This window comes from Perca fluviatilis, chromosome 12 (genome assembly GCF_010015445.1).
Source record: "Perca fluviatilis chromosome 12, GENO_Pfluv_1.0, whole genome shotgun sequence".
Classification (NCBI taxonomy): Eukaryota; Metazoa; Chordata; class Actinopteri; order Perciformes; family Percidae; genus Perca; species Perca fluviatilis.
This window is the reverse complement of record NC_053123.1, coordinates 5,139,794-5,152,331: the sequence shown is the minus strand read 5'-3', so window position 1 is coordinate 5,152,331 and position 12,538 is coordinate 5,139,794. Positions and strand designations below refer to the sequence as shown.

Here is a 12,538-nt window from a genome sequence, read left to right as displayed (position 1 = left end):
GGGTTTTTATTTGATTTTTGTCTCCATTCTTCTTCTTTGGTACTCTGGCTAAGGTTAAGGTGTGCTCTTTATCTGCCTAGGGAAGGTTGACGTCACTCCCTGAAACTGCCAGTGCAGTCACCCTAATCTCATTTTGTTAGCCTGTGCAATCAAACACTTGTACATGTTGATATCCACCCCTGCCATAATTTCTTGATCTTGAATTTAAAAATGTTATAAACTTGCACAGTATTTGCAGTAAGTGGTGAAAGACCTACATTCAGATCCTTTAAGTAAAAGTAGCAATGGGTCAATTAAAATACTCAAAGCTCTGCATTCATAATTTTACTTAAGGTATAGCATATTATAGTAGGCTATAATTGTACTTACAATATCAAAATAAAGTACTCATCATGGCCCCTGTCAAAATGTTATATTATTGGAATATTATCTCTGATGGATTACTGTGTTAGCAACATTTTGTAGCTGATGGAGGCAAAGCTCATTGAACTAGGCTCCTTCATATACTTTTAGGAAGCTAAAAAACATTTTCTTGCCAAATGTAGTGGGGTAAAATGGAATACTAAAGTGCAAATGGGCAACCTCCAAAAGCGAAGTACAGTAATTGAATAAATGCATTGTTTTCAGTGGTGGAGGAAGTACTAAATCTCAGTACTTAAATAAAAGTACAAATAACCAGAGACATTTACTCTAGTAAAAGTAGAAGTACCACAGTGATAACCCTACTTAAGTAAAAAGTACCTGATTTTAAATGTACTTTAAGAATTAAAAGTAAAAATGCATAACTATTTATTCTCAATCTTATTTGCATATTACCTTTTTGGTAATATAAAATTGGTTAGTTTGCACCTTGGTCAGTGAGGGCACTGTGTCTAGCCACCTGTGATTTACAAAGGGCTGGTTCAGTCATTTTGATGCTGAGCTTCAACAGTGACCATGCTGTCCACTACCACAAACAAGGCCTCTATCCATACTGTCCACTACCATCAAGGCCTGGCTTTAAAAAAAAGCTCCTATTCTAACCAGCATAAAACAGAAATACGTTGTTAGAATCGGAATGCGGTTGGTTTTATTCATGGATGTATTTTAAGACTGTTTTATATCCTTTAACCATGAGAGCTTAAGTAAATAAAGTGTGAAGCAGTGGGAATGGGGAGGCGATGTGAAAAGGTAAATAAGATAATATCAAATGAATAAGATATGAATGTGTCTTACGCAGCCTGGCGGAGAAGTAATCAACGCTGTGGAGAGAAATTTTCATTTTCACTTTTACCGGAGGCTGTATTACCGAGGGTCAGCGGCGCTGCGCCCGGGCTCTGGAGCACCGGAGCCGGCTTGGAAGCCGATGAAGAATCGGCGGTGCCCCATATCTATGGCAACCAAACTTCACTGATGAGACAAACGTGTGACAATCAGGAAGATGTTTTGGCAGGGGGAAAAACTGGTCAGAAAATGTTACGGAACGTTGTAGAAATGTAGTGGAGTAGAAAGTATGGATAATTGCTACAAAATATAATGAAGTAAAAGTCAAAAGTATGCACTATTGATTCTACTTAAGTAAAGTACAAATACGTGAACAAATTTACTTAAGTACAGTAACGAAGTAAACTGATTGTTTTTCCAGAGGAGTGGACAAAGAAAATATAAAATTGTGAAAAAAATATATTTTAAGAACACAGTAGGTGGCAGTGTGGCAGAAACACAGCGCGGACTAATCTCCCTTGGTGGTGCATACGCCCACCGTGACGTCACCACAACGACCAATCAGAGGCCTGTACTACGAAGCAAGATTTGGCGTTAACGAGGTAACTTCAGGTTCAACCCAGGGTTTTGTGTATCACGAAGGTGGATCACTTGTTACCGGGTTCAATCGCCGTGGTAACTTATGTTGAACACCTAACCTGGTCGGAAGCAGGTTAAGTTTGAGATTAGAGATCAACCGGTGTAAAAGCACCGCCTACTGACCAATCAATACTCGATTGATAACTGCGTCACCGTTCTTAGAAGATCAGGTGGAGCTCAGTGCATGGAGAGAGGTGCACTCATAAAAGTTAAAACATTTAGAGACCGACAGCCACGTTAACATAACCCTGATGGGTATTTTTATGAAAGATATAGATTTTCAGTGGAGGGAATTACGTATTGGCTATTTGTCGGTTTCTTGAGCCGTGTGTCACCAATGCGCACATCGGTTTGAATTATGTTTTTATATTTTTTATTTATTCCCACGATCGCTACTGTCAGGGTTGCAACTGGAATAATAGGCTAAAGAAACGACAGTTTATGGAAAGCACAAGTGTAATTATGGTCAGATCTTGGTCCTGACTGATGAGGAAGTGCTATTGATAAGCGTTGTGATTTACGCATCTACAGCATCGGCTATTTGTTTTGTCAGCGTTCCTTCCTGTTTTAGGAAGCAGCGACTTTATTGCGTTTTGCTGGTAAACCATGTCTGTGTTCTTCATATTTATGTAGTATTATAGTTTGCTCTTCTTATGTAAAATATGCGGGTCTGGTAGATGTTTGTGATTGGTCGGGCTGTGCAAACACCGCCTCTTTTATGTGACTGCGCGCCGCTGGATTGGGAAACCCTGGGTTGATTGAACTAGTTGTTAACCACCGTTGTGACACAGGTTATGTGGGACCGCGGTTGTTAGGGTTAGTGAAGCCGAGGAACTGAAAGAAATCCAGGGCATGTTGAGCTTGATTCGTAATATAGGCCCCTGGGGTACCTCGGTGTCTCTTTCAGGAAGTAAATGCAGAAAAAGTTCAGAGGAAAGAGCAAAGACGCTTTACCTAAAAGTGCAGCCACAGGACAAAAGTCAAAGATAATGGGTGCCCAGATAGCTCAGTTGATAGAGCAGGTGCCCATATATAGAGGTATACTCCTCAACGCAGCGGCCCGTGTTTGGCTCCGACCTGCGGCCCTTCGCTGCATGTCAGTACCCATCTCTCTCACTTTTCATGTCTTCAGCTGTCCTGTCAAATAAAGGCCTAAAATGCCCAAAAACTAATCAACAAAGTCAAAGATAATAATGTCTTTAACCATTTTCACATCCGCTTACAGGTATGTGGCAAGTGACGGTATTTCTCGCAAACGTATACTAACGTTACGTTATAGTTTGCTGACATTAGCTTATAAAATGTCAGACATGCTGGCAAAGGTTGAAGTAGCTAAGTCACTAGGATGTTAGCTACTGTATGAATGTAAATAAAGTAATAATATTGTGATAGTAAATGGTTGAACTTACAGGGAGTCTGAGGTCAACTCCCCTATGTTAATGTTTGAATTTTACATACAGTACATCGATACGTTAATTTATTCTGAGGCTGTGAAATCAAATGTTTTGATGCTATGTGTCCACTATGTGACCACTACTGTTTCTTCCAGACTGAGGTCCATCTGCAGACTGCAGCGAATCCAGGGCCACATGGTGAATTCTCCCCACAACAAGAGTTAGGATTGAATTACAAATTAAAGATATATACAAATATTCCTGTGGATCTGTCAAAAACTGTGCACTTCAGATGTGTACTCAACTCAAAAATAAGGACTTGAGACTTGATTTACAGAAAACTTTCCTCCTTAAGACTTGACTTATGAATTGAGATGTGACTCCCTAAAAATCTGACTTCACTTTCAAAAGCAGAAGAGAGACATTAGTAAGAAGAAGGCCTTGTAAAGCCCCATAGCTTGAATATGTACCTATTAGGCACTGGTTATGCAAAAGAAATTAAGCTCAGCGCAAATTCTTTCAGGAAGAAAATAACTTCAATCACCACTATCTCTTCCTAAAACTATTCAGCTGTTAAAGTGATGGTTCGGAGTAATTTCACCCTAGGGTCCTTTGCACCATGACCTCGAGCCAAACACCCCCCCAGAAGCTTTTTTCACCTGGGTCTAACATTGGGAGAGTTAGCTAGAGTAGCGTTATCAGCTGAATAGCTTAGCGCAGGGGCTAATGGACCCACGTTTGTATCTCGTAAGTTACCCCACTAATAATGCCCAAAATGATACCAAACGTCTACAGTAGTACAAATAGGTTATGCACTCATAAAACGATGGATTGGAAAGTTTGTGGGGGGGTGTTTGGCTCGAGGTCATGGTGCAAAGGACCCTAGGGTGAAATTACTCCGAACCATCGCTTTAAGAGGCATTCACTTTTCAGTAAACCAACCAGAATTGGCCACGAAATTCATGATCCAATCACAGCATGACATCCTGCTTTAAATTCTTCTCTCCTTGTTATCAGCTGTCTTTTCAGGCAAACGTGCAACCCTCCTCCTCCCCTTCCACCTCTGGTCATCATCCACCACGGCAACCTGAGTCTCCATCTGGCAAGACGGCTCCTCCTTTCGGACTTCAGGTTCCTTCTCCACCATAACCAGTGTCTAGGCTCCATCGGGTGGAATATGTCTGGCTTCTTTACCCATTTAAAATATTTTTAACAATGGAGTCTAATCCCCAAAGAGGTTAATGTACTCAAACTATTGAAAGTAAAAGTACTCAATGCAGAAACATCCTCACATTGTAGAAACTGGAAACGATCCAAACTGTTCTGTCAATCAACTAAGTGTTTAATTGTCGAATCATTTCAGCTGGACTTGTATTTTATAAACTACATGTGTTTTTTTTGTGCAAAAATCTTTATTTGTAAAGTAACTAGTAACTAAAGCTGTCCGATTAATGTAGTGGAGTAAAAAATACAATATTTCTCTCTGACATGTAGTAGAGTAGAAGTAGAAAGTGGCATGAAAAGAAAATACTCAAGTAAAGTACAAGTACCTCAACATTTGTTCTTAAGTACAGTACTTGAGTAAGTGAGTGCAGACACGTCAAAACACGAGCTAACATTAGAGCTTGTGCAGACGGGGTGTATGTTCACGTTGGACCGGTTTATTTGCATGTAAATGAATGCTGTATAACCCAACTGACTATCTTTATGTTTGACTTGGGCATCAGATAAGAACTTACTTCCTTTGGTTCCATTTGACTAGTTACAGTACCATTCCACCAGTGCTCCTATCTGTGTGAACGATGTGCTTTAGTTTAGCTTCTGTTTGGGTCCTCTGTCCAGGATCCATGGTGGAGAGGAGGTTGAGTGGCTCAGGTTCTACCTGATTGGTGAAACCTGGACGTTTCTTTGCATCCTCTATTTGTCATATATGTAAATTAAATCTATCATTTTTGTAATTTTGATTGTCTGTACTGTAATTAGAATGTGTTGGTTATTCTGTACACACATCTGTTGCATGTCTGTCCATCCTGGATCCCTCCTCTGTCCCTTCCTGAGATTTCTTCCATTTTTTCCCTGTCAAAGGTTATCTTGTGGACTTTTTCCTTGTCTGATTCAAGGGTCTAAGGACAGAGGGTGTCGTTTGCTGTACAGATCGTAAAGCCCCGTGAGACAAATTTGTCTTATGTCAATAACATTGACTTGACTTAAATTAGTCAACAATCAGCATTCAGACACCTGAAAGACTTGCAATTTGTTTATTAAGACTTGTCCTTTAGGACTTAAGACTGAACAGAAAGGAAGTTTTGACCTCAAACTATTTTATATATGAGCATACATGTATGTTCCCTGTTGAACTCTGTGACCTGGAACATGATGGACCTTACACACCTAACATGGTGTGTAAGTGAAAAAACAAACAGAGTGCATACATGACTTGTATGTGCAGGCTTGTCTGTCATCACTCTTCAGAGGAGTTTTGTCTCCTGATAACATCACACTGCTGAGTTCTGAGGAAAATGTTCCAAACAAACAGGAAATCCAAAGAAACACACAGGTTATGTGAAATGTTTTGTGTGCATTCGACCAGATCCTACCTGTAGATATCTCAAAATGCTCACAACACCACTACGAGTATTACAAATAACATGTGATTGCTATAACAAACATGCAGTATTCCTCTTGTAAACATAGCCACATGTACAGTACATGTACTTATGGTACAGATTATACACATTGCCCCTCACATAGTGTACCCTGAGAAAAGAAATAGTTTCTGATAAGAGTACAGACACTGCAATATATTTATTTATTTAGTTATTTTATTATTGATATATATATTATTATATATTTGCCCTTTGGTGTGTGTGTGTGTGTGTGTGTTGTGTGTGTGTGTGTGTGTGTGTGTGTGTGTGAGAATTTGTATGGTCACCCTTGTATGTCTTGTTTAGTTTCTGTTGAGGTGTGGCTTTACGTGTATATAAAGACAGAACCAGCTGACTGCTGTATCTGTATATCTGCACTCCAGCACACAGTGAGTTCACTAGAACCTTTCTAAGCATACAACGTGTGTGTTTGCGTACATGTATTTCCTTTGTTAACTGTATTGCATTATTTTGTGATCATGTCTATATCAGTAAGTCATACCCATGGGTAGCTTTGTCTTTATACAGTCATGTGTGACTTGGCTTTATGGTATTTCTGACCTGCTCTGCCTGTTTGCAACATTTTACAAAGCACACTGTCATTTCCACAGTTAAGTGGACAGCATTTGCTTTGTTTCTAGACAATATAGTATTTTAGGTTTTATAACCGCTAAAATCTGCATTTTCATAAAAAGTCATTTATTTTCCTCTGTTAAGAGGGGATTTGTGTGCATTTAAGTGGTTTCTCTCAGTTTCAGGGTTTGGATCTGGATTTTTGAGATGAACTGGAATAACATAGGTAAATAACTCACTTGGTGTTAACGTCTTTTACACTTTTACTGACACCCCATCTCCACCCTTATGTTTAACTTTCTTTATTGAATTATAAGGATCAGAAATTGACATCAAGTGTATAGAAACTGCATGAGTATATGATGTTTTGAAAGGTTTTTATTCTGTACGTGAATGTTCTCATTGTATAATTATGTCATCAAATATCATGGGCTTGTGTGTGAATTTATTTGTTTAGTTGAGATGCAGGGACAGATGACTGCAAAAGCACATAGTGTCTCTATTCGGTCACAGGTGTGGTTGACAACAGGATCACAAGACAAGTTAAAACTGTTTTAGCCAGTAGATGCTGATAAACAAGTTGGTTTGAACTCCTCCACCTGTCTCACATGTCTTCTTCTGGTAAATCAGGGGATTTCCTAATGTTTGAACTAGGCCTTAAAGTATGTGCATATAAATTACAAAGTATTTTTCAAATATTCCTGTTACACTTTTACTGACACCCCATCCCCACCCTTATGTTTAACTTTCTTTATTGAATTTTAAGGATCAGAAATTGACATCAAGTGTATAGAAACTGAATGAGTATATGATGAGTCCCACGCCTTGTCTTTGACTAGGAAACTGGTTTCCCTCAGGTTATCCTCAGCAAATGCCAGGAGGATACAATCCTCAATATCCACCAGGCACTGTCCCAAACCAGCCCTGCCCTCCTCAGCCTTGGGGAGCACCCACTCAGCCGTTTGGTCCACCCTATCAGCCACGTGGTCCAGCCCCTCAGCATTGGGGTGCACCTGGGTACCATCCTGTAGCCCCACCTTATGGAGGGTATGGACCTGGCCATGGTCCTGGGCAGGGACATGGGCACATGCATGTTCATGGGCATGGACATCATGGACATCATCATGGTTATCATCGTGGACATCATGGACATCATCATGGACATCATCATGGACATCATCATGGTCATCATCATGGCCATCATCATGGACATGGAATTGGAGGTGGACTGCTTGGAAACCTGCTTGAACAGGTCAGGCATGGTCATCGCCACAAACACAAGCATGGTCACATGCACGGCCGTTGCCACAAGAAAGGAAACACGTGTCATGGGGTAAGATCCAGTTAATTTACTGATCAAAGTGCAAATTATGGAGTCTGTCTTTCTCTCTCTCTCTCTCTCTCTCTCTCTCTCTCTCTCTCTCTCTCTCTCTCTCTCTCTCTATATATATATATATATATATATATATATACTTTTATCATTGGAACATTTCCTGATGTTACCTTCATGGTTAAGGTTTGCTAAATTTTAGGCATCACTTGGTTAAACATCATGAAAGACCACCATAATGTGGTAACAATCAATATTTGTTATAATAATAACAATGGATCAAATGACTATATGCAATGTAAAAGGTGTCACTTTACACCTCTCTTCAGCTCTACAAACCAACTTCTGGTTCTAGTTTAAAGGGGTGATAGAATGATTATATAGGGTATTTTACAGTGTTCCTTAAAGTGTAAAGTTCAGGTTAACCACCACAACCAATTAATATGTAAATAAAGTGCTCAATATGTATATATTTAAACATTTCTGTCTTAAAATGCGTTAAAATAACATTTATTGGGGTTTCTTCAAAGGTAGCATGTTTTTTACAGTAACTGCGTGATGATGTCATAAGATGGAGTAGCAACCCATAGCAGGTACATAGACAGGCCAACAACGGGACAATTTTATCCATTTTCGCCATCTTATTCATCATTAAATTCACTTCTGAGAACGTTTTAGGGGAGAAATTAACTGTTTAGATTTCAAATATAGGCAGTCTTCCTAAAACGGTTGCTGAATTGACAATTTGCTTCAAAGTTTTCAGAGTTGAGAAGCTCCATAAAGTAACGCGACAACCAGCAGCGCCTGCCCCGGCCGCTGGCTCGTCGCTCGGATAGTCTCGCTCGGACACACCGCTGTAAACCGGAGGTCTCTCAGACCGCTCTCGTTAATAAGAGGCTTTTATTTCGCCGTTGATGGATTGTTTGTTTAAAGTCCCTCTTATGATGTCACACCCTGCCTCGTGGAAGGGAGGGTGAGTGCTTAAAACCACTGTAAAAAATACCAACTTTTCATATTATATTCAGCATTTTGTTATAAAAAGCCATACAAAACAATGGTGGGCGGCTCTAATCTTTATGTTTACATTGCTTAACTTCATGAAAAATTTAACCTGCAATTTACACTTTAAGGTCTCCTAATAGGGTATGTAACATTGGTTGGGCTGAAAATTGCCTGAATGCTATTTTATTAGGCCCTTAACTACCCTGTGAATATGGATCTATATGGAACAAAAGTTTTTCTTCCAAATATGGTATACTCATGAATAGTTAGATGAGCTGCGCGCTGATTGGTTTGAGCGAACCACATAGAAACACATTGGAGACTCGACAGCAGGTCTCATATTTCAGACACTGCAAAGTTATACATTGTTTGTCGGGCTATTTCGTTATTAAATTCACTTCTGAGACTTTTTAAAGCAAGAAATAAACTATATAAAGCTCAAATATGGGCCGTTTTACGAAAATGTATGGCTAATTGCAAATTTGGTAAGACGTGTCGGACTTTAGCTAGGAGCTCCACACAGTCTGACGAGAAAGTGGCAACCTCCATACCCAGTGAAAGTCACGTGTGAACACTATGGGTTTTGTTAGCTCCGACTGTCTCTTCAATCCTATGTGTACAGATTGTGGCTAGTTAGCTTCATTTTCGGCGTAATTAGAGTATATTTACAGTTTGAATTTCGTCACGCCACTTATATAACCTCTACCCCAAGGTCTTATAAAGCTAACAGTGGTGTCTGATTTCAATTTTATGATTTTTTGTGAATTTCAGAGGAATTCTAAGAGGAGGCTAGCTAGCTCTCATTGATAGAGCTAGCTCCATCCAGCCACGGGCTCTATCAATGAGACTCGCGGACAAGAGGCGTTTATTTCCCCGATCGTTTGTTTAAATAACTCAACACATTATAATTACACTAGGGTGACAAGACGTCCCGGTTTGACCGGGACAGTCCTGATTTGGAATTGCTTGTCCCGAGTCCCGACAAAAGCCTGTCGGGACGCTAAAATGTCCCAGTTTACACCAGGAGTGGCGTGAGCCGATTTTGCTTTTTGAATGTTTTGAGTGTAGCCCCGAATGTAACTTTGTCCAGTTTATTTTTCCGAGGCGAATAGAACGGGCAGCTACGTGCAGGATCCGACCATGCTGTATTTGTTGCTATCACCTAGCAACTGTCTCTACGTGAGTAAAGCTGTGAAAGCTGGGTGAAGTTTTCGGAGGAATCATAGCCAAATCAGTCTAATACATTGATGCCATCGACACAAAGTTTAAGAGCGCAGTACTAATGATTTAGTTTGAAGTTTCTGTAACGTGATGTTTCCAGTCTACGGTTCAGACTCAAACACATGGAGCTCTGAAGCAGACCTGTGCGTCGCTTAGTGTCCACTCTCTCTGTAAAATGCAGAGCAGCTTCAGGTTAATGGATGCGCTCAGCTGTGGACATGCTGCGGCAGATGTGTTGCATTTGTGCTCCTTGTATTTCTGCAGAAGTAGTTTCGGGTTTCCACCTCCGATGTAGAGCAGCGTACAGCCACTTCTCTAGCTAAACTATTTGTCTCATTCAGACACCCAAGCGGGGCTCTGTGTCTGTCAGAAGGTCTGAGATCTACCGTATCAGAGCAATCACGTAATGCACAGCAGACTATGGTGCAGGTAGCCTATAGATTATTCACCAGAATGCAGGAAATTAAGTGTTTAATGCTCAAAATTTTCAATAAATCATTTTAATTCTTTTGGTGTTATTGGAATAAATAACACTTAAAAAAATCTTTTTTAGAAAAATCTCAACATAAATCTCACACTGAACTGAAAAAGGCTGTTGCTGCAATTTTGTTAATTTTACCGGAAAAAAACACTTATTATTAGATGAGGAGCCTACGATCAAAATAATGAAGTTAATGTCTGCGTCAATGTCTGACCTGGGCTGGCACATGTTCACGTTAAAAACCGTGTGTGCGTGCACAAGCACTACAGTCACGCGCAAAGTGTCCCGATTTCATCTCCCGGAAATCTGGTCACCCTAAATTACACACATTATAAGATTAACTGGAACCTGTGGTAAGAGATTGCTGGCGTAACAAGCTCGCTGACCGCGCTCTCACTCACACACACCGGCCATTTAGCAGGAACCATTAACCCAAAAAACGGTGACTTTGCGCGGGTATGGAGTGCCGTGGGCTGCCAGCCGTGACAGAGCTCAATCGAGCTCACAGCAGGCTGGGTCTGTGAAGGAAGGCAGGCCAGGCGGCGAGGCAGCTACACAGGCAGCACCGACCGCTGAACTCCGATACACAGTTGGACAAAATTTGCAATTAGACATCAATTTTCGTAAAACGTCCCATATTTGACCTCTACATAGTTGATTTCTCGCATCAAAAAGTCTCAGAAGTGAATTTAATGGTAAAATAGCAGATGAACAATGTATACAATTTCTCAGATCTGCACGACCTAGAGTCAGAAGACTACCTGATCTCAGGTCATTTGTGTAGCCTATGCAAATGTTGGGGCGTGACAAAGAGAGAGACTCGAGCCAAATGAGGAGGAGCCGCCGAATTGATGTCAACTAGGCGGCTCGTTGAGATTTGCGTTTTCAGAGGCAGTTTCAAATTGTGAGATTTGCAAAGGAAAGATGTGTCAATGGGATTTTGAGGTTCTATGTATGTCCTAGTTACCCACTAAACTGTCATTATTCAACTATGACAAGGTAAAAGTTTTGCATTCTATCACCCCTTTAAGGTTTGGTGGCCCAAACCAAAACACCAATAGGAGAGCAGTAAACAAAGTTATTCTAAAATAGAAAATGAAAAGGCATTTTTCTTTTCATTTTTCTTAGGCAGTGTCTTCATTTAGGATCCTAGTGGCACATTTCTCTGTGGATTGAGCATTTTGATACTTTCACAGTTTTTTTCATAGCAACTCAACCTGCTTTGTGTTAAACAATACATAAAAGTATCACTTTTTACAATAAGGGCCCTTTAAAGAATATATTTATTTTATAAATTCCTAGATCCAGAAAAATATTCATCATTCAGACACACTAATGAAACTGAATTGATTATTCACTCATCACTTTATTCATTTCTTACAGTGTTTTTGATGATATCATTCAATTATGAAGTCCTAACTTAAATAATGACCTGTTTGACACGTCATCATGACTAAAAAGACAATGTCTGTCCCTGCTGTAGTACTCCAGCAGCTCCTGCAGCAGCGACTCGGACTAGATGAAGATGAAGGAAACAAGACAAGTTGCCACCAGGAATCCTTCACCCTGCTACCTTATAGTAGATTATAATAAACAGTTTGTTTGATTTCAAATGTTGGGATTATAAAACGCACCACAAGGTTTTAGGAAAGCTGTTAAAGTCAGGTTCAGCTGTTACATATTATGAAGTGTTTAACCAATGTATTTGAAAATAGAAGTAATGTATTGTAGTGATGTATTAGCTTCGGCAGTAGTCAGTGTGTGGCATGGGGTATGTTTTTGATGTGTTAGACAGTGATCGTAATTAAACAGGTTTCTGTTATTCATAAAATCATGTCATCCCTGCAATGCCCTGCCTCTTTGTTTCCTATTCCATTTGACCTCATAGTTTCCATTGCTCTCTATGTGTTTTCTATCAGTGTGTATTAATAATATTATTATTAGGGGTCCAAGCCCGAGGGGGCAAGGGAACCGCGTGTTGCAAGGCAACGCGGTTCACACTCCAGCGGAGCGTGGAACCCTATTGTTTTTCTAAGGATTTTTTTTCTTC

The 12,538-nt window shown here is 40.1% G+C and overlaps 1 protein-coding gene across 1 annotated transcript; it reads left to right on the top strand.

Moving 5' to 3' along the window:
- The first annotated feature begins 6,229 nt into the window (after window positions 1–6,229).
- Window positions 6,230–12,336, top strand: LOC120570600 (histidine-rich glycoprotein-like). Its single transcript, XM_039819013.1, has 4 exons — window positions 6,230–6,270; window positions 6,634–6,680; window positions 7,294–7,787; window positions 11,972–12,336. The coding sequence occupies exons 2-4, from the start codon at window positions 6,662–6,664 to the stop codon at window positions 12,005–12,007; spliced, it is 549 nt and encodes a 182-aa protein (XP_039674947.1). The 5' UTR covers window positions 6,230–6,270; window positions 6,634–6,661; the 3' UTR covers window positions 12,008–12,336.
- Window positions 12,337–12,538: the final 202 nt, after the last annotated feature.